General features: G+C 48.1%; 1 protein-coding gene across 1 annotated transcript in view; it reads left to right on the top strand.

Annotated features, from left to right (window-relative positions):
* The window catches only part of LOC119525009 (small G protein signaling modulator 1-like), a 135,370-nt gene that overhangs the window by 21,823 nt on the left and 91,605 nt on the right, over positions 1–21,942 (top strand). The window contains 7 exon segments of the mRNA XM_037823706.1: positions 5,892–5,981; positions 8,531–8,693; positions 10,833–10,985; positions 14,564–14,631; positions 14,889–15,052; positions 15,170–15,301; positions 18,039–18,163. Coding sequence (XP_037679634.1) covers positions 5,921–5,981; positions 8,531–8,693; positions 10,833–10,985; positions 14,564–14,631; positions 14,889–15,052; positions 15,170–15,301; positions 18,039–18,163 — 866 coding nt within the window. The 5' untranslated portion in view covers positions 5,892–5,920.

Here is a 21,942-nt window from a genome sequence, read left to right as displayed (position 1 = left end):
AGCCCCATCCCCAGGCTGAGAACTCTACCCTGGCTGCTGCATCCCCAACTCCAACACCCTGTCACCCCAGGTCCATTCTTAGGGTAAGAGGTTTGGAATCAGATGGCTGTGGGTTGATATCTGCAGCAGCTTCTGAGCTATGTGACCTAGGGAGAGGGCTTGAACCTTCCTGAATTTCAGGATCCACATCTGTAAACAGAGAACCTTCTCTATTCTATAGAGTTTGGACTTGAGACAATGTATGGGGTGTGTGTAGTCAGGACACCAGCAGGAATCAGTTGGCTCCCCTAAACTCAGTAAATTGGGGCAAGTTTAATAAAGGGGCTATTGATGAGGGCAGAGGGGCAAGATACACAGAGACCACAGGGAGGGTGCAGCACCCCATGGCTGCTAGCACTGGGGAACCAGGAGCCGTTACCACTGCTGGAAGGGGTAGGAGGTGAGATTACCAGGACCAAAAGAGGTGGCAGCTCTGTGGCAAGGGTCCCGAAACAGGAGCTGCAGCCACCAAGTGCCTTCCTTCGCAAGAACTTCAGGACAGCTCCTTGTCTCACATCCTGCCGATCCCCCTTCCCTCTCCTCCTCCACTCTCCCTCCTCTCCTTCCCTTGCCCCCAAATTCTCTACTGCAGTCATTCTCAAACTTGAACATGCATCATAGTAACCTGGGCCAGCTTGTTAAAAGTCCCCAGAATTTCTGATCCGGTAGACCTCAGGATGGGGCCTGAGAACTTGCATTTCTAACCAGCTCCCAGGAGAGGCTGATGCTGGTGTCCTGGGGAGCAGGCTTTGAGCAGCCTGCTCTACTGCCTGGCACTTTCCCTGTACCTCTCTTATCTCATCCTCTCCTGTGGCTCATTGGATAGAAGCTGCTCACGGGCAGAGCTGTCCGCCTCCACCCCTGTCCACACCAAGCACTCTGTGGCTGCTCCCTCAGTGCCTGGGGACTGACTGAGGACGTGGGGGATTCAGGATGATAGGGGCTGGCCTCGCACCTCACTGCCCAGCTTGGAGCCACTGGTGTTGGCACCTGTCCTTGTTGACTGCTACCTAGACACGTCCGCTCTGCAGCTGAGCAGTCCCTGGTGGGGAGCAGACTCTGAGACAGAGGTCAGCAGGCAGGAGGTTTATTAGGGCTGCTCTTGAGATCAACACCCATGGAAGTGAAGTGAAGCCGGCAGGAGTGGGCCAAGGGAGAAACTGGGCCATGACGTGGTCATAGTGGAAGCCTCAGCCAGCCCCGTGGGGAGTTCCGTGGGGAGCTGGGATGGCCCTTCAGAGCTTGCCTGAGTTGGAGTGAGTGGCCTTTATGCCCCACACGCATCAGTCATTGGATGTGAGCCACCTGGGAAGGGGGGAGAGCTTGGGTGAGGTGCTCTGGGCAGCTGAAGAAATCCCATGCCCCCTAAGGGGCTGACAGCTAAGAGCCTTCCAGCAGCTCTCCCAGCAGTGGGCAGCCTCCGGTCCCAACGGGGATTTGGGAGGCACATTGCAGTGTCTCCCACATTACCAGAACCTGCCCAAAAAGCTGGGCAGGGATCAGAGACGTTCTCATGTCCCCTAGTGCCCTCTCCTTCCCATCTGTAGGTCTCATGGCCCCTTACCCTAAAACTTTCCCTTCCCCCCCCAAACCCAAAAGCCCTCTTGTTATCAGCACACAGACCCTGAACAATTCACCTGGCCACTGTTTTGCTAACGGTTGACCTCTGAATTTTGATTTTGCTTGGCTAGGGCCTCCTGCACACAGAGAAACTAGAGCCCTGGCCCCATCCTCGTTTACACCGAGATGAGGAATAAATGTATCAATGTTTTTACCCTCCAGATAAAGTGGTAAGGGCAGAACTACTAATACTTACATCATTCACCTCACCCTGAAATCAGTGTAGGTGCCCTTACGAGGGAGAACTCCTGGAGTCCCTGCTTGAGGGCCCTGCCTGTGGCGAGGCCTTCAGCTGTCTTAAGATGGTTCAATGGTTTTGGAGCTTGATGAGTTAGCACATCTGACCTAGATATCAAGCAGGGTGCAGTGGAAAGAGGCTCCCCTTGGAGTGAACCTTAGACCGGTGACCTTGTAACTGACAACTCTGAGCTTTGCAATTTTCTTGACTGTAAAGTGGATGACAATGGCTACCTGGAAGAGATATTAGGATTATATAGGGCATGTCATGTTGGCTTAGGACAGTGCCTGGCACATAAGAAATAAGGAGAATTATTATTATTTACAGAGACAACAATTGGTTGAAGCTTTAGGTGTAGCAGTCAAGAGCATGAGTTTAGATTCCCGTTCTGCCCCCACTAGCTATGTAACCTTGTGCATGTTACTTAATCTCTCTGTTCCTCAGTCTGATCTCCTGAGAAGTAGGTATAAAATAGAACCTACCCTCACCAGGCAGTCAAGGGGTATGGTGAGTAAAGACAGGTACAGCTTAAGATGAATTCATTCATTCACCTGCTGCAGAGAGTGAAGATAATGGGGAGGAGGAGGAGGAGGATGCTGGGGGAGGTGACAGTTTGCAGGATCAGATTCCCAAGGGCAGAAGATGAAACTTCAAAGGAGAGGAATGGGAGGCAGTTGGGGCATCCTAGAAAGTGGGAATTGGCTGGTCTTTGAGACCAGAAGGGTAAACTGAGACCCCAAACTGTGGGGCCAGCCTGACTGCATCTTCTAATTGGTAGCAGTCAGAACTTCCCAAGGCTCAGCCCCCCTGCCCTCTTCCCTGAGAGAAAGGCGGGAAGAGGAGTAGTGTGGGGGCTGTGGGGGGGAGGGTAACACATGTCCTGAGGAAGTTCACAGCTTCCCTTTGTGGTAGAACAGATGTGACTAGTGGCCACTGTGCTCACTGCAGGGGAGGATGTGGGCAGATGACTCGAGAGCAACAGGCAGATGGCCACAACCAAGGAACAGGAGGGCGTTGGCAGGAGGGCTGCAGCCTGCCTAAGAAGGGGCCAGCTGCTGGAAGGAGCTGAGGCCTGCTGTGTGCATGGGGTGGACATTAGCACTGATCCTGCTAGCTGGACTCAGCTGTAGACCACCCAGGCAGCCAACCCAGGCCACGGCTCAGGGGATGGGGAGGAACAGCTTCCTCTGCCAGAACTGCAAAGTAGACCAGCCTGGAGGAGCTGAACATTCTTGCTCAGGGGTCAGCAAACCACAGCCCATAGAACAAATGTGGCCCCCTGTTCATTTTTGTAAATAAAGTTTTATTGGAACACATTCATACCCATTCACTTACATCTTATATATGGCTGATTTTGCACTATAGTGGCAGAGTGGAGTTGTTGCAACAGAGGCCACTCTCAAAGCCCAAAATATTTACTCTCTGTATCTTTGCAGAAAATGTTTGCTGACCTCTGCTCTTTTGAAGGGGTCTATGTGAAGTCCTGGGTGCCAGGCCTGCAGCGGAACTTTCTGGTTGTGCCATCTTGTCAAACAGTCCTGCTTCAGAGTCTGTTTCTCTCCTTATAGGGAGAGTATAATCCTAAAGTTGTTGAGAAGATTCCCTGAGACAAGGCAGGCAGGAAAGTTTTGCAAACTGTGACACAGTCACCCCATACAACTGTCAGTTGTTGTTTTCTGTGTTCAGCCTTCTTACAAGCTCATCTTCCAGGCAAAGCCATACCCTCTACAGGCTGCCATTGGTGGAGCTTCCCCTTCAAGCTTAATTGGGCTAGTTCTTTTTTTCTTCTTTTTTATTGTGGTAACATATATGTAACATAAAAGTTGCCATTTTAACCATTTTTAAAAGTACAATTCAGTGGTATTGATTACATTCACCATCCGTTCCCAAAACCTTTCATCATCCCAAACAGAAACTCTGTCCCATTAAGCAGTAACTCCTCTCCCTCCCTCCACTCCAGCCCCTAGTAGTCTGTAATCTACTTTCTGTGACTATGAATCTGTTTCCTTCCTTGACAGTCAGGGCTAATAGGGTAATTATGTCTCTGTTCTATGACCCCTCAACTATGGTGACAAGAAAGCAGTTTTACAGTCAAAATATTCTCCCAAAGGCTGAAGTCGTTCATGATTCTTCAAGCCATTCACTCCTTGAGTAACCTTTCTAGCACCTACTACGTGATGGGGCCATAGCCAGGGGTGCCCAACATGCTTGCTGGCAGGGAAGACAGGTGCTAACCAAATCATTATAAGCCTAATGGGTGTTACAAAAGCTGCTGCTATGGAAACCTGGGGGTGGGGGGTAGGGGGTGGTGGTTAATTGGCTGAACAGGTGATATTTCAGCCAAAACCAGAATAGCAGAAGGAAGCCAGGTGAATTTTAAGGCAGAGTGGATAAACTGCATGCAGCTAACATTTATTGCAGGCACACTGTATGTCACACCCTGTGCTCAGCACGTGAAATGCATTACCTGGTTCAGTGCTACTGTAGTCCTTTGAGGCAGGTACTATTCCTACAACTACTTTTAACTGAAAAGAAAACCAAGCTCAGAGAGGTGGTGTGATTTGCCTGAGGAAACACAGCTAGTAGGTAGAGGGTCTGGGATAATAAGGCAGCTGGAGAGCCAGAGTGGAAAAGATGCTGTAAATTCGAATCTGAATCCTGCTGCTTCCTAGCTTTGGGTGGGCTATTTTGCCTCCCTAAGCCTCAGTTTCCATGTCTAGGAAGAGGGACAAGTTCCACTGTCCTCACCAGATAGTTTTGAGGCTTAGAAATGCTGCTGGCAAAGCCCAGCATGAGGCTTGCTGGGAGGTTGGGAGCTGTTCTCTGGCAGGGTGCTGACTTGGCTGTGTGTGGCAGGGGCAGCTTGCCAGCTCTGGGGCAGGCACTGCTGTGTTTTTTCCGAAGAATGTGGCCAGGGATGCTCTGAGTTCTGTCTTCCTCTCCTGGAGGCAACCAGAAGGAAGAGGGAGAGGGGCAGTGAGCTCCTGGGGCCGTCTTCAAACAGGGGATTGGGGAAGGGAGCAGGAGGCTGGTTGGGGGTGATTCCAGCACCCGGCTCCCTTTACCCCCATGTTAGAGTCCTGTTGATGTAGAGCTGGAACTGCCTTTAGCATCAACTCTGCTGACCTCCTCACTCTCAAGTTGGGGATATTGAGGCCTGGAGAGGGAAGGGGCTTTGCCAGAGTCCCACTGTGACTCTAGGAAGAGCAGGGGCCAGAAGCCGGGGTGATCAGGGGGTGTTCAGGTCACCCAAGGCCAACTCTGGGAGGCAGAGACTTGCTGAACTGTGAGGGCAGTGTCCCCTGTGCTCAGGGAATATTTATTGAGCGAGTAAGGGTGATGGAAAGAACACCCAGACCCAGGCTGGAATTCTGGCTCCAATTTGGACCAGTGTACCTCCCTGGGAGGGTTGCTTCACCTCACTGAGCCTCAGTTTCCCAAAATGAGATCACAAACACATCTGGTGAGTGCCTGAGCAGGGATATGAACCCAGGTCTCCAGGGCTGATTTCTCATGCTGCATCCTCCTGCTTCTGTGACGCACTGTGTAACCCATTCATTCATCCCTTCATTTAGAAAACACATTACTGAACACCAGCTTTGCAGCTGGTGCTGTTCTAGGCTCCGCAGATACAGCCGGGAACTAGACCAGCAAGGTCCCTGCTCTCACGGAACTTACGCTTTAGAAGAGGGAGGCAGACATTCAACAGATGAATGAATAGAACAGGGATAGTGGCCTCTGCCCTGAAGGAACTACCGTAGAGGACAGGATGAAGTTGGGAGAGGGAAGGAGGTGGTGCCAGGTGCAACTCCTGTGTGCAGCCAGCCATGCAAATAGCCTGAAACAATAATTAAAATGGAAAGCTTGTCGCTGTCACAGACCTCAGACCTACAAAAGACATGAGAAGAAGGAAATCAGTCACCAAAACTTCACCAACAACCTGAACAGACAGTGGGGAGCCAACCGGCTGGGGCTTTTGCTTCTCTGTCTCCAGCAGCTTCTGTCCTCCAGGTGAAGCAGATCATGGAGGAGGCTGTCACATGCAAGTTTGTCCACGAAGACAGCAGCCACATCATCTTCTGCAGTGAGTTGTGGCCCTTGGTCTTATTACGTGGCCTCTTTGTGGGCTGTCTCGGGGAAGTGGCACCTTTGAGCAGCATTTCTTGCCCAGTTTTTTTCTTTGTAACTCCGTAGTTATTTTCAGATTCCCTTTGGAGAATCTGGAAATACAGAAAAGTATCAAGGAGAAATTAAAAATGACTTCTGCACCCCAGTGAAGTGGTAACTGTGGTTAACACTGGAGGTTTCATCTCCCCTGCCCCGTGAGTTCAATTAATACTGACCCACACTGCCTGCTGCAAGTGGCTGTGTATCTGGGGACTGGGGTCAGTGTCCTTTACTCTCTCTACTTGAGATGGTTGTCAGGGTAAAGGGGGAGGATTGACCAGGGACTTTATTTAAAAATAGGGATCATGTCCAGCTGGCTCAGCAAGGAAGGCAGGCCCGAGGCTCAGAGCATGACTCAGACCTCATCTCCTTGAACCAGCTACGTTCACAAGATTCCAGAAATAACCTCATTGTCAAATTCTTACCATACTTTCACGATGGCTAGAGACACGTGTTTTGTGTGTGCCTAAAGTCAGGATTCAGCTCATAATCAGTGTGTACACATAAGTGGGAGTTTCAGTCTTTCTCTCTGAAAAGCTTTTCATTTAACATTTGGGGTGTCTCATAATGAAGGGCATGTTCCCCTCTCATGGTCTGATTGAGGCCACTGAGGGAACTTCACCCCTTTGCAGACAGACTTGGGGTCTTGCCCACCTCTGCCACTTCCTCGTTGGGGGACCTTGGACAACATCTTTTTTTCTCCCCAACATGCGGACATGTTTACTTAAATCATATGTACATATATATACATATATACACACACTTATATATTACTTATACGTATGTATTTGTGTGTGTCTATTTATTTATTTCTAGTTTTTTCTTTTATCCAGAACATTTTTATTTGCAAATAAAATATTATGTGTGTCCATTTCAGAACTAGCTAATTATACCTACCAAATAAAGACTCAGAGAAATGGCAAGTGATGAAAGTGATAATTATTCTCAAACTCTGATCAAAGTGTCTGGGAGATATTTGTTGACACTAAATGAAGCCCCAAGAATCTCCTTAAGGTTCCTTTTATCCATTGTTTTTGATAAGCCATTGTCAGAAAGAATGGAACAATATTTACAAAACCTGAATAAATAATTAACTTATTTTAATATAAACAGATGAAGAGTATCGTGTATGTAAATTGAAATTAAGATACTTGAGAGCCTCACCCAGAATATTATAATCTGTGGGCAGGTCAGGCAATATGTGGGCGTTCATTCAAAGGCAAGTAATTGCTAAATAAAGAAAATAAAACAGAAAAACAATAAAGAAAAACAATTAAACCCAAACTTCTCACTTGCTATCAGGAAAGTGTCCATATTTCTCCTTACACATAAGACAGCCTTGGTCAAGATTTTAACCCTCGGAGTGCCAGCTTCCATATCTGTGAAATGGTGTAGACTAGATAGCTCACTTCATGAGTTTTGTTGCAAAGATGAGATAAGGTAAACTTAACACTGACATCCAGGAGATGCCCAGTAAAGAAGGGCACTTATATACTCACATTAGCAATAAATATTGATTACACATCTGTTGCACACCATCATAGGCTCCCAGTCTGCTCTGTGAGACAGAAGGTAAGAAGATACTTAGTAGAAGGCTGAAAGTACTAGGAATAAGATGGCAGCAGTCAAAATGGCCTACATGGGGCCATTTCCCAGAAGGGAACACCGAGGCTCAGAGAGGGGAAACGATTTATCTGAGGTCACACAGCAAGTTAGTGGTAGAGCCTGGACTACAGCCTAGGTTCTTGCTCTGAGCAGGGCCAGGCAGGACCTCCAGGAGAAGCACAGAAATGGGGAAGTTAGGACATAATATTCCCTACAAAGGCACTTCATGGAAGCAGAAGTGTTATGAGCATACCTTGGGCTCAGACCTGGGTTTCAACCCAGGCTTCCTCACTTATTTGCTGTGTGTCCCTGGGGAAGTCAGTTCACCTGTCTGAGCCTCAGTGTCCGCACCTGGCCCATGTGAATGGTTTGCCTTTCTTCTCTGTGGTGAGGATTGTATGAGAGCAGTCTATGTCACCTGTTGCTCTAATCACCACAATGTTGATGATTCTTTAACCCAGATAAAACCCAGCAGTCTTGTCCATTCTCCCTGCCCTTGGACAGGAATAAGAGCTAACATTCATAAAGCACTTGGAATGGGCCAGGATCTGTGCTAAGTATTTTCCATCCATTTATTGGGAAATTGAGGCTTGGTGGGGAGCAGATAATTGCCCACAGTGAGCAGAGATGGCGTGTCCTTGGGCAGTGTGTATGGATTAACCACTGAGCTCCTCTGTCCCCTTTGGAAGGTGTGGAGGGGCGAAAGGCTGTGCACTGTCTGCTGTGCTGCTGCTGTCATAACTTTCATGATTCTGGGGCTCCAGTTCTCCGAGGCACCTCTGTCTACCCGAAGCTCCAAGCCGGGATGGGTGCTGGGGAGTGTGGTCAGGCCAGGGCCTGCTGACCACTGTGTCTCTGCAGCGGCCGTGGAGGCATGCGTCCTACATGGGCTGCAGCAACAGGCGGCTGGATTTCTGTGCAGCAACGAGATTGCGGGTCTCTTCATGAAGGTGGGCAAGAGCTTCCCACCAGCTGAGGAGCTGAGCCACAAGGTCCAGGACTTGGAGCAGCTTATTGAGAGCACGTGAGTGCGGGGCACAGGGCAGGGGCTGGGGCAGAACCCCCGAGGGCATCCACACTCCTCCCCAGGCTCCAGGCGGCCCTGGCTCTAAGCTGAAGCTACACTGGTCTGTCTGTCCCTCAAGCCGGCCAGGCTGTTCCCCACCTAGGGCCTTCGCACCTGCTGTCCCCTTTGCCAAAGGCCCAACTCACTCTTCCTCTGATCTTTTGTAGCTGGCTCCTTGTCCTACAGGCCTTCCCCTAGATAAATAGAGTACAGCTCCCTGCCTACGTGTTGTCACCATCTGTAATTATCTATTCATTCATTTTTTTTTTTTTTTACTGTTTACTTGATTGTCATCTCTCTCCTCTACTTGACCCTGAACTCTATGAGAGCAGGGGCTACATCTGTGTTATTCCCCATTATGTCCCCAGAGTCTGGGGCCTTGCTTTAAGCACCTGGTAAATGCCCAAAAAGCAGTGGTTCAATGAATAAGTTCTTACTGTGTTCCAATCCCTGTTCTAAATGCAATGTGACTAAAATTGCATAAAACTATTTTGGTTTCTGTCTGCATGAACCAGATACTAAGCTCTCTGGTTAACTTCACCCTGAATGCAACCATCAAAAGGGGGAGGTAGCTTCACTTCCTCATCTTGGTGGCTGGTTGGGTATGTTAGGGGAGGTTCAGTGGGTGAGTATGAACATATATGAGAACTTGCATCACAGCCACCCCCTTGGAGTCCCAACTGCACAGCCAGCCCCCCATCCTGGAGCCTGTTCCAGGTTGGCAAATAGGTTTTAACTCCAGTTGATGGTAGCAGCTTCCCAGAGGAATGGGTTGTGAAGGGTTCTGAATCTGCAATTCAGCTTCATGAAAAAGAGTGCATGGATTGATTAGCCATGTCTGTTGTGGGCAGAGGAAGGGAGAGAAAGACTAGTGTGCCATGTGTTTGCCATCTCTGCCCTGGGTGATCACCCAGCTTCACTAGAAGAGAAGCAGCTCCTATTTTTGCCCTTCAGGCCCTGTCTGCCCAGGCCTGCTGGCCAAAATACATGGTAGGCATAGCTCCAGGCTTGGCTCTGCCAGCTCCCATTTCGAATCAGACTCTCCAGCTACCTGGTCCTCAGGGCACCTGCTGATCCATCTATCTGCTAAATTCCCAGGTGTTTACTGATAATGTCTGAAAGGGCTGGACTTTCAAGGGCCTCCCATATTGAAGAAATTAGACACTCCCATGCCAGGTGGTAAGGGAGAGCCAAACATTCATGCACACAATCACTCATTCATAAACATATTGCACAGGCACTGTGCTAGGCCCTGGGGACACAGCCATGAGGAGGACCCATGCTTGCCGTGTGATAGACACTCAGTAAATATTTTATTTTAAATACATATGTGAGTTGCTTAGTCCCAGGCCCTCGAGATCACAGTGTGAAGGGGAATACAGAAGCATGAGCAGGAAGTCAGGAGGCTGAGGGGGCACAGAGGAGGGACCCCTCCTTCAGTTTGAGCTGGTCTGAGAGGGCTTCCTGGAGGAGGAGATGTCCACCATGATGCCTAAAGAGTGAGAAGGGACTGGCCTGGGAGTGGGACATGGAGAGAAACCAGGAAAACACTGTAGGAAGAAAGGCTCAGATGAGATGCTGACAGCCTCAGGGCTGTAGCTGTCTCCATCTGGCTGGACTGTGGTGGGAGAAGGGGGTAGTCTAAGGGGAAGTAGCAGGGGTGAACAGGGCAAGGTCTTGGAGTGCCTGGTCCGTTGTGTTAAAGAGTTTGGACTTTATCCCAGGGGCAGTGGGGAGCCACTGAAGGATCTATAATCTCAGACTCCTTTTGGCCAGCAATCCTTGCCAACAGAGATGGAAAGGGAGAGGGAGAGGAAGGGACAGAGGGAGGGTAGGAGGAAGAGGGAAAGGGAGAGGAATATAATGAGATCTGAAAATCTGGCTCGTCTATCAGCAGCATGTAAGTATCTGGTAGCCGCATCTCACACATTGCGTATTACTATTTGTCAATAGTAATAGGAGCAATGTGAGCTCTCATTATTATTTTATTTGCCATTCCTTTATGTCTTAGAGAGATTGAACATTTTCCCATTGGTACATTGGTCCTTTGGTTTTCCTCTTTTGTGAATTCTCTGTTCTCCTTTTCTGGTCCTAAAGGCAGAACCAAATCCAGGGCCTCCAGGAGAATGTGCAGAAGCTGCCGAAGCTACCTAACCTGTCTCCACTTGTCATCAAGCACCTGTGGATCCGCACAGCCTTGTTTGAGAAAGTCCTAGATAAAATTGTGCATTACCTTGTGGAAAACAGCAGGTAGGAAGACAGGACACCTGGGTGGAAGACAGGACACCTGGGTGTGCTCTGCCTCCACCTGCTGGCCACTTTGGGAATTGCACCCTCTTGCCCAAAGTGGCTTTCTGGTTTTTTATTTTTTTCCTCCTTGTGATTTGTACTTCATTTGAAAGCGATTAAAGTCCATCGGAACTAGCCTAACTTAGTACTTTGGGAAGAGATATATGTTTAAAATCAATGCAGTGTCTTTTAGGCTGGAATATACGAGCCTTGGGGTTTTTCCCTCTTCTGTGAATTAAGAGTCTGTTAGTGTTTCTTGCCTCTTTTGGAAAATGGGATAGGGATTACTGCCACTCCAGAGATGAGGTGAGAAGGGGATTTGGCAGTGGCACAACATTTTGGAAACATGTATTGAAACTTTATATTTTTATCCCTAACTCAGATAAGCCTGGAGTATAGGTTTTATAGCATGACTTCTCCTGGGAATCCATTCATTAATCCAACAAATATTTAATGAGCACCTGCTATGTGCCAGGCAATAATCTAAATGCTGGGGATACAGTGGTTTGGTCTGTCATGCTAAAGAGCTTGGACACTTTCCCATAGAGAGTGGGTAGCCACTGATGGTCCTAGAATCTGAGATTCCTTGGGACCAGAACTCCTTCCCAGCCCTTGGAGAGGGCAAAAGGGAAGAAGGGGGGAGAGAGGGGTGAGATAGATGGGTGGGAGAGAGAGAGAGAGAAAGAAAGAAACAGCAGACAGTCTCCCCATGTTTCAGTGTAGGAAAGTGGCTGTTTAACCACATCTTCACACACACTGGGTATTATTATTATCTTTTCATTCTTGACCCATTTGCTAGGAAAATATGCATGAAATTACAGAGCAAAATCCCTCCCCTCACGAAGCTCACATGCTGGCAGGGTAAACAAGCATGTACCATATTTTTGATAAGTGTTCCAAAGGGTATGTGCCGTTTAATTCCCTCCTGGTGACCAGGGAAAGTGTCCTGGAAGATGTGAGTGTTTTAAGCTTCAATTTGAAGGGGTTTTGGTATTGTGCAGGTGAAGGGGATGGGGAGAAGAGTGTTCCAGGTGGAGAAAACAGCAGGTGAAAGGCCTTGAAGGCAAGAAGGCATGTTTGAGGAACTGCAAGAAATCCTGGCTCGGGTGTGCCTCTTCATCTCCTAGTAATTATAATGTGCCTCTGTCCTCTTTCCCCTTATGTGGCCTTCAGCATGTGACCTTGTGTGTTCCTGCTAAATAAGTTGGTCAGAAAGGAAATACTCTTTTATTTGAGCAGCAATGCTATTTTTTTTAGAAAACTTTACTTTGAATTTTTGACTCACATAGAAGTTGCAAAATTGGTACAGAGAGTTCTCATGTATCCCTAGCTTCTCTCGGTGATAACATCTGATGTAACCATTGTACAATGATCAAAGCCAGGATGCTGACATTGGTACAGTACTATTAATTTAACTACAAACTTTATTTGGATTTCACCCATTTTTATAAGTGATCTTTTGTGGGGTTTTTGTTTTGTTTTTGTTTTTTTTTGGTAGACAGTTCTGGGGAATTTTAATGCATGTATAGTTTTGTATAACCAACTCCACCATCAGGATGCAGAACTGTTCCAAAGAAACTCATCATCCAACAGAAACTTCTTTGTGCTCCCCTTCTAGTTCCACTGGCCTCCCAACTCTACCTGCTTTTCTTCAAGGCAGCATTCCCAAGGCTTGTTATCATGTAATGCTGTTGATTTGTCTCAAATTATTACCTTCAAGGTTGATGCCAAAATATAGACTTGATACTGAGCATGTCCAAGGCATGTCACTTCTGTCTTATCCAACACTCTAGTTAATAGATTTCTTTCAGGTAAAATTGTAATGATAGTGCCTCTCTTTAGTGAGTCCTTCTGTTCCAGTTTGCTAAAGCTGCCGTTATGCAAAATACCAGAAACGGATTAGCTTTTGTAAAGGCGATTTATTAAATTACAAATTTACAGTTCTAAGGCCATAAAAGTGTCCCAACTAAGGCATCAACAAGAGGATTCCTTCACTGAAGAAAGGCTGATGGCATCTGGAACACCTCTGTCAGCTGGAAAGGCACATGGCTGGCGTTTGCTGGTCCTTTGCTCCCAGGTTCTGGTTTCAAAATAGCTTTCCCCAAAATGTCTCTGGATTTCTGTCTCTCTTAGCTTCTATCTCTCAGCTCCTGTGATCTTTGCTTGTTCTCCCAGGGCATTTCTTTCTCTCATCATCTGGGAGTCCCCTCTTAGCTTCTCCAGGGCAAACTCTGGGCTTCATCTCTTGGCCTAGCAAACATCCTTCTGTCTGCATCTCCAAGCTTCTGGGTCTGTGTTGGCTCTTAGCTTCTCCTGGGGACAAACTCTGGATTACATATCTTAGCTTCTCTCCAAAATGTCTCTCTCAGCTCTCTGAGCTCCTTCTCTCTGTGAGCTCTCTTAAAGGACTCCAGTAAACTAATCAAGACCTACCCTGAATGGGTGGGGTCACATCTCCATGGAAATATTCAATTAAAAGTTCCCACTCCACAAGATTGATTTAAAAGATCATGGCTCTTCTGAGGTACTTAACAGCTTCAAACTGGCACACCTTCCTCTCCAGGCCCTGGGCTGTTGCTATACTGGCATGTCATCATTTAATCCTCCCAGCAACCTGGCAGGTCAACCTCCGCAGTTTACAACTGAGGACACTGAAAGCCCAGAGAGGGAGTCACCTGCCCAGGTTCACTCAGCGAGGGAGGAAGTGGCCGAGCTGGGCAACCACCAAGGCTTGTCTGGCTCCAAATTCTGGGTCCTTCACCATCTGCTGTACAAAGGGAGTTGTTGAGCAAGCTGGGTGTAGCCCTAGCATACGCCGGCTGTGTGGCCTCCAGCAAGTCACTTACCCTCTCTGGTCCTGAGGTCCCTTGGGAGGTAGGAACAAGATCCTTTCCAACCCTGAAATTCTATTAGTTTCTAGAGTACATGAGTTTTTAAGGAATTAGAATCCAATATACCACAACTCAGACCAAACCAGAACAAAAACACTGATTGCGAACATTGGGTTGTTGGCATCAAATGCTATTTTGAAGAGCTGGAGGCCAGGGGATATTTTTGAGCATCAACATTAGATGTCAAGGCAGGAAGGGCTGTTAACGCAGCCTTTCAGTACCCAGTGCAGCAGCTGAACGGCTTTTTATTGTGTCAGTAATATTAGGAAGGCAGACATCATCTGAGCCTCTAAGTGAATTCGCATCTGAAATGGAAAATGCAGTCAGAGTAGACAGAATCAGCTGTGCCCAGGCAGCCTCCTGAATGTTATTCCTGTTTTCTCATTAGAGCTATGTCTTGACCATGTATTAAGTGGTGCCAGGCACCATGCTAAGTTGCCTTCTATCTAGTGTCTGTCTGTCTGTCTCCTTAAAAGTCCTTTCATCAGCTCTATGAGATATATTATTACTATCCCCATTTTACAGATGGGGCAGCTGAGTCTGAGAGACCAAGATGGGGGACTGGACCCACTTGATCTGCCCTTAACCACTAGGCATAACCCTCTGCTGGCCGCCCTCCAAACTGCATGTTCTTTCCTCTCTCGCTAGTAAATACTATGAGAAGGAGGCTCTCCTCATGGACCCTGTGGATGGCCCCATCCTTGCATCTTTGTTGGGTAAGTGGTCCGGTGTGCTGAGCTTCATCTGGAGTCTCTGTTTTCAGCTCCTAGGCATACTTTTTGGGGGCCTCTTTCACCTCGATACAGCCTCACTCATCAAAACTTACCTGCTCACTGTCTCTTGCTCTCAGGACCTTTTTCTTATCTCTCCTAGCTGGGGCATCCTAGCTGGTTGGAGGGAGATGGGAAGTGAAATGGGTAGCTCCTCTGGTGGCAGGTGGGAGGGCAACACTTTCAGGATCCCTGATTCCCAGCCCTCATATGCTCCACCGTGGGGCCCTGTGCCCTGGAATGCACCAAGATGAAGACTGCAGATCACTTCTGGACCGACCCCTCAGCTGATGAGCTTGTCCAGAGGCACCGCATCCATAGCTCGCACCTGCGGCAGGACTCGCCCACCAAGCGGCCAGCCCTCTGCGTGAGTCGGGTGGATGGTGGGACCTTGGGAGGGGGTGGGGCCGAGACCCAGAACTTGGGGTAGGGGCCCTGAAGGTCACTCCAGGCCCTCTGCTCCTATCTCCCCCCATACTACCAGATCCAGAAAAGGCATTCAAGTGGCAGCATGGACAACCAGCCGTCCCTCTCCACCCGTGACTATGTGGAATCTCTGCACCAGAACTCCCATGCCACCCTGCTCTATGGCAAGAACAATGTTCTGGTTCAGCTGGTGAGAGTTGATCTTGGGCCCAGACAGGATCTTCCACTGGGGGTCTGGCTTCAGGTTATAGAGAAGGAGCTCCCTCTGGCTCATATTGCTCATCCGTCCATCCATCCATCTGTCCACCCATCCATCCACCCACCCATCCATCCATCCATTCATACATATGCCAATATCTCCAACAAGGCAACCAGTCAACCCTCTTCCAATCTGTATATCTACCCATCTATTCATCATCCATCCATCCACCTGCCTGTATTTATATCCATCTGTTCATCCATCTATCCACCCATCCATCCATCATGTGCCTCCCATATCCATTCCTCCATCTGTCCATCTTTCCATACATCCATACATCCATATATCTGTCCATTTATTTGCCAGGCCATCTGTCCACCCATCTGCTCACCCAACCATCTATCTATCCATCCACTCTTGCTCTCACTCATTCAGCAAACATTTACACTGTACCTGCTATATGTTAGATACTTGGGATGTCAAGAAAACCATTATGACTAGCATTTATTGAGCATTTCCTATTTGTCAGGAACTGTGCTAGGTGCTTTTACCTGTACTAACTCATTTAAACCTCACAGCTGCCCTTCGGGGTAAGTACTGTTATTATAGATAACAGAGAGGCCCTAAGAGGTGAGGTCAGCAGCAGAGTTAGGATTTGAATTCAGGCAGGTGACATCGGCATCTGTGCCATTTAATCACCTTCTATGACTTGGACCAGGCCCCAGGGAAGGGTGGTGATGGAGACACATGCAGCCCCTCCCTCCTGCGCAGTCTCCCTTGGTGTCAGGGCAGTGTGGTGTTTTGGCTTAGCTTGGAGGGAGCAAAGGGAGAGCCATTGTCCACTCCAGCTCTGTGGTCACTGTTGAGATCATTGAGCAAGTCATTTCTCCTCTCCAAGCCTTAGGATCCCCATCAAAGTGGGGACACAACCCTATTGCCTCCAATTTAAGATGTGCTGAATTTAGGATGCACCATTTTTTAACATAACCATCAAGAAATAAAACATGCCACTTAAATTATATATATTGTTCTATTGACCCTTGGCATTTTTATTTTACACTTTTGGAAAGACTTATTTGGACACAATTTTGTTGTGTTTGTTTTGTTTTTAATCATGCATCACTTTTATAAGTTCACACTAGGAAAAATATAACTGAAATGCATTCGATATTTCTAAAACTTCTTCACATTTCAGAGTCCAATTCTTCCCTATCACTTTTTGACTTAGAGTCTTAAATGTCCTTATTTTTCTATCCATTATCACTTTCTTTTCCATCAAGAGAAGGGGTCAGCCAACTGTGGCCCCCAGGGGCCAAGTCTGGCCTACCACCTTTTTTGTAAACAAAGTGTAATTGGAATACTGCCACTCTCCTTTTTTATATATTGTCTACGGCTGCTTTTGCACTGCAATGATAGAATTGGGTAGCTGCTCCTGAGACTGCCTGGCTCACAAACTCAAAAATATTCCCTACCTGGTCTTTTGCAGAAAAAGTTTGGCAGCCCCTGTCAGGAGTACAGGAGATGCGGCACTTCTTGCCAGTGTCCGCTCGCCTCTGGGACCTTCTTAAGTCCCATAAAGCACTTGGTTGTTGCTTTGCAAGAAAACATGGATTGTGGGCATCCCTGTAGTGAAAATGTGTCTGTTTCACCAGTATCACATCTGCACCCCACCGCCCCCATTACCCATCCTTTCTGCATTCACGGTAGCTTTCCTATCCAAATCTGAATCACAGCCTAATCTTTTGAAGACATTTTAGATAGCACTTAAACTCCACATGGGAAGGAACAGCCACAGACAAAACTTAATTGAAGTGACGTCTGTATGAGCAGTTCTGACCAAGTTTGCAAAAGATCAGGCAATGACAACTGTGTCACAGCTGTCGGATGCCACTGATTGTAAGGCACATCCCCATTTCAGAGACACTAAAATATGGAAAGAATGGCCATTTTAAAGTCAGGGAGATACTGCAATGCAATAGTGCTTCCTCATGGGTCATAAGCATGTGTGATTTAATTGAGATTGTGTGTGAGGGTATACACTGGGTGCTCAATAAATGCTAGTTGCCTGTCTGCTCTTGCTGTTGAGACGATTTGGTGGAGAGGCTGCCCCAGTTTGCACCTCCTCTGTTTGTAAGGCTTGGAGGATTGGTGATACCACCACTGCCACCTCCCCTTGAAATAAAATAAAGTCAGTGAGAAATCCTGCAGGCAAATTCTTGGAAGGCAAAGAGCCAGGCTGCTGAGTGGAGAGTATGGGTGGGGGTACTTGGGGAGTGGGTTTCTGAGCAATGTCTGTGGCATGGGACATGGAACTCAGCTGCCAAATCTTTCTCCCTTAAGACTGGCCAACCTGATGCCAGATGAAGGGTGAAGTTGAGGTGGGCAGAGCTCCCTTCCTGGTTCTAAAGAATGCCTCCCACCCCCACCCCATGACAGGGCCCCTCAGCCCCAGGAGCGGGGGATGAGTGTGAAACATAGGGTGCAGGATGGTCTTCCTGGCTATACTCTGGGGAACTCATCCTGGACTGTTGGCACCAAATAGCTTTACTCAACGTAGCTACCTGGAAGGAGGTTTGGAGGTCTCCCAAGTTGAAAGTGGCCATGGCTTGAAAGGAATAGCCCATCCTCCTGGTTCTGGTTACACGTGCTTGAACCAGGTGGCTCTGGGCCCACATCCACTGTGACTCTGGCACTGTGGTCAGCCTTGAGTTCCCTTCTCTCTCTGCAGAGGGACAACATGGAGGCTGTGCCGGGGTACCTGTCCCTGCACCAGACAGCTGACATCATAACCTTAAAGTGGACGCCCAACCAGCTGATGAACGGGTCTGTGGGAGACCTGGACTACGAGAAGAGGTAGGATGTGTGTCCCCAGCGGGTGTCCCCTGGGTCCCTCCACTGCTCTTGGCACAGGGGCAGTTCCCTTTTGGCAGAGCAGGCCTGTGCCCTGCCCCTGCCTAGTATTATAGCTGGTTGTCAAGGCCCCTGGCCCAGCCTTCCTGCATCTGGGTAGCTCAAGCACTCAGGAGGAGCCAGAAACCAGCTGGGAGAATCTTGGGGCATGGAAGTTAGGTAACACCCTGGTCAAAATGCCACCCAGAAAGAGAGATACTCCCCAGCCTCCTGCTGCTGTTTCCCATCACCCTGTGAAAAAAGGAAGGTTGTGGAGGCATCTGCTCCTGGGCATCCTGTAATTTATAAAAACCCCCCAGAAAGGTTTTGGAGTTGGGCTCAGAAGGTACAGGCCCCCTGTGCATTACTGATCAGTGGGACAAGGGATTCCGTGTCACACAGTAACAGATAGTAGTGTTCTTCCAGCACAATTAGGGAAGGCTTTAGGGAGAACCGAGGGAAACCACTGCAGAGATGGGGCCATCCCAGTGACTTCACCTGGAGGGTCTTGGCAGCTGGCGGGAGGAGAAGCAGTGGTTTCTGTTGCTCTGAATCTGTCTCATTCTATTTTTCTTTTACACTTTTTTTGCTTTTTTGAAAAAATTATTACAAAGAATTTTCAACATGAAAATAGAACTCAGGTACCCATTGCCCAGCCCTAAGAGCCATCAGTGCAGCTCCCTTCTCTCACCTCTTGGTATTTGGAAGACTGATACAAACATCAAATAGTTCGTCTGTAATATTTTAAATTTGTATCCTTAAAAAATAAGCACCTTTTTCAAGAAACATAAGCAGGGTACCATTATCATGTTCTGTTTTCATTCAAAGTCTCCATGTAATGAACACAGGCCTCAGTGTGGTTAATTTTGTTCCCTGAACTGGTCACTTCCTGTTTGGAGGTTGCCATCTGTCCTCCTAGAGGGTCAGGGGGTGATCCAGTCGGTCTCAGGCTGGGTCAGATAGTTCACCTCTGGCCCAACTCGGGAGTTTCTGCACCAGAGACTCTCACGGGGGAGACAGTCTTGGCCTGGAGCCTCATCTCCATTTATTCATCTTAAAGCTTGGTGTCAGGCCTCCCCTGAATTCCAGTTGTGGTTAAATCACCCCAAGTCCCAAATCCCCTTTGTAGCTCTTACAAAACTGTAGTCATGTAATAAACCTGCACCTGCTTGTACACCAGCAGGCTTGCTCACTCACCGTGGTTCCGTGAAGGTGGGATCCTGCCTTGCTCATGTCTTACCCTCGGCACCTGCCACAGGCCATAGCACATAGTAGGTGCACGGTGAATCTTTGTGAAATGAAGCAGGGACATTGCGGAACCTGGGTTCATTCATTCAACCAGCAAATATTTCCTGAGCACCTACTATATGTCAGACACTCTTCTAGATGATTGGGATATAGTGGTTGAATAAAAGGAGAGGATAACCCTTCTCAGAGCTTACATTATAATGAAAGAGACAATGAATGAGCAAGTAACAGACACATCTCTGAAATGGAGTCAAGTCCTTGTTCCACCCTCACCTCGCTGGGTGACTGGGGTACATCATTCCCCTTCTCTGGTCCTCAATACCCCCTTGTGAAAAGGACCAGATGATCTCCCAAGAACTGAAGGAGTTCTCAGAGGGTCTGCAAGGACCCTTCAACATTCGAACATTGAAGTGTCTTCCATCAAACATCAAAGCTTTAAGCAGTGCAAGGAGCCTGTTTTTTTATTGCTTGAGCTTAAGCCCAGGCTTGTGTGTGGGGAGGGGGTGGGGAATGCTTTTGATGCTAATGTTTTGGGGTGGGCTCTGGACCTTTTCTGCCAAGCCAACCATCCCACTCCTCACCCTGCACCCCAGCTCAAATCATCAGGGACTCCTTGTTCCTGAGTCATCTCTTCCTCTGTGAATTGGCACATAGTAGGTGCTTCAATATTTTGTTCCAGCTGTATCTGAACCTCCAAGGTCACTGCTCCTGGGGTTGGGGGCTTCCCCAGTTGTGGGCTCTGAACCCCCATCAATTCTTGCCTAGAACTTAGAGGTCAGCAGGAGAGAAACAGGCAGAGGTTCCAAATACGGGGTCAGAGGGTGGGATTCCCTGGGACTCCAGCATCCCTTTGGGGACTGAAGCAGCATAGGTAGGAATGGGGAGGTCCTTATCTGAGGAGAGAGGTTCTTTTCCCAGCCACCCCTCCCACTTGCACACCATGATCCTGACTCCCAAGTTGGGTTTCCTAGGGATTAGAGAGGAAATACCACCAAAGCAGTAAGAATTTGAGCTCTGAAATCAGGCTAGACTTGGTTCCAGGCTCAACCCTGCCAAGTGGAGCAGCTTTACACTGCTGGTGGTAGAGGCACTTTGCAAACCAGTCTGGCAGAGTCTTATAGCACAGCTTTGCCATATGACCCAAATTCCTCTCCTAGGAATCTACCCAAGAGAAATGAAGATATGTCCATACAAAAACTCGTTCATGGCAGCATTATTCATAATAGTCAAAAACTGAAACCACCTAAATGTCCATGAACTGATGAAGGGAGAATCAAAATGTGTTCTAGCCATACAATGGAATAATCCATTCAGCCATAAAAAGGAATAAAGTCCTAATACATGCTACCACGTGGATGAACCTTGAGAACCATATGCTAAGTGGAAGAAGCCAGACACAAAGCACCACGCATTGTATGATTCTGTTTAAATGAAATATCCACAGTAGACAAATCTATAACATCAGAAAACAGACTAGTGATTGCCAGTGGTTAGAGTGGGAAGAGAGTGTTGACTGTACACAGGCACAAGAGATCTTTTGGGGGTGATAGAAATTTTCGAGAACTGGGTTGTGACGATGGTTGCAGAAGCCTATAAAGTTACTAAATTAAATTTACTCATTAAATTGTGTGGTCACAATGGGTGAATTTCATGGTATGTAATTTATACTTCAATTAAGCTGTCAGAACATGTGACACTAAAGCAAAATCTCAGCCCTTGCTATTTTCCACCTGGGTGACCTTGAACCAGTGACTTCATCTCTCTGAGCCCCAGTTTCCTCATCTGTAAAATGGGGGTTCTGGTAATGGAATCTCCAAATAGGCATGCTGGGAGGATTTAAAGAGAAGATGCATGGAAAGCCTTCAGCAGGGAGTCCACCATGTGGAGAGGGCTCAGTTGTGGGGGCTGTTGGTGTTATTTTCATGGATCCAAAAGGACCCCAGCCACAGCTTTCCTCCATGCTGGTGTCTGGTGGGGCTGGGGATGCAGTTTTGTTTACATGGGCTCCCCAGGGCCCAGTATTGACCATTCACCCTGAACATCTGCTGAGCACCGTACAGCAGTAAGCAAAACACAACCCCTTCCCCAGGTGGCCAGCACCCCTTGGAGAGACCAAGGAATAAACAGGAGATGAGAAAACAATGTAATGGGTACCTGGAGCTGCAGGAGCCCAGGTAGGGTCCCCCTGACTGAGACTCAGAATATAAGGGGCTCAGAGAAGGCTGCTAGTGCAAAAACACCTGTTTGCTTTCACCATCCAGGGACATTCACCCATGGAGCCTGGCAAGGCTGATTCTGGACCTGGCAGGAAGAACCTTTAGAGAATATCTGTACCAACTGCCTCATTTCACAGCTGGGGAAACGAAGGCCCAGAGAGGGATGGGAACTGGTCCACGGTAGGTGGCGGAAGTGGAATTTGAACCCCATCTGACCTTGAAGACTCTCTCAGGTCGGGTCCTCCTAGAAGCAGACGCCAAGGCAGGATTAGACGTGCA

Source organism: Choloepus didactylus, assembly GCF_015220235.1.
Source record: "Choloepus didactylus isolate mChoDid1 chromosome 23 unlocalized genomic scaffold, mChoDid1.pri SUPER_23_unloc2, whole genome shotgun sequence".
In the NCBI taxonomy this organism is placed as follows: Eukaryota; Metazoa; Chordata; class Mammalia; order Pilosa; family Megalonychidae; genus Choloepus; species Choloepus didactylus.
This window is presented reverse-complemented; position numbering and strand designations above follow the sequence as displayed.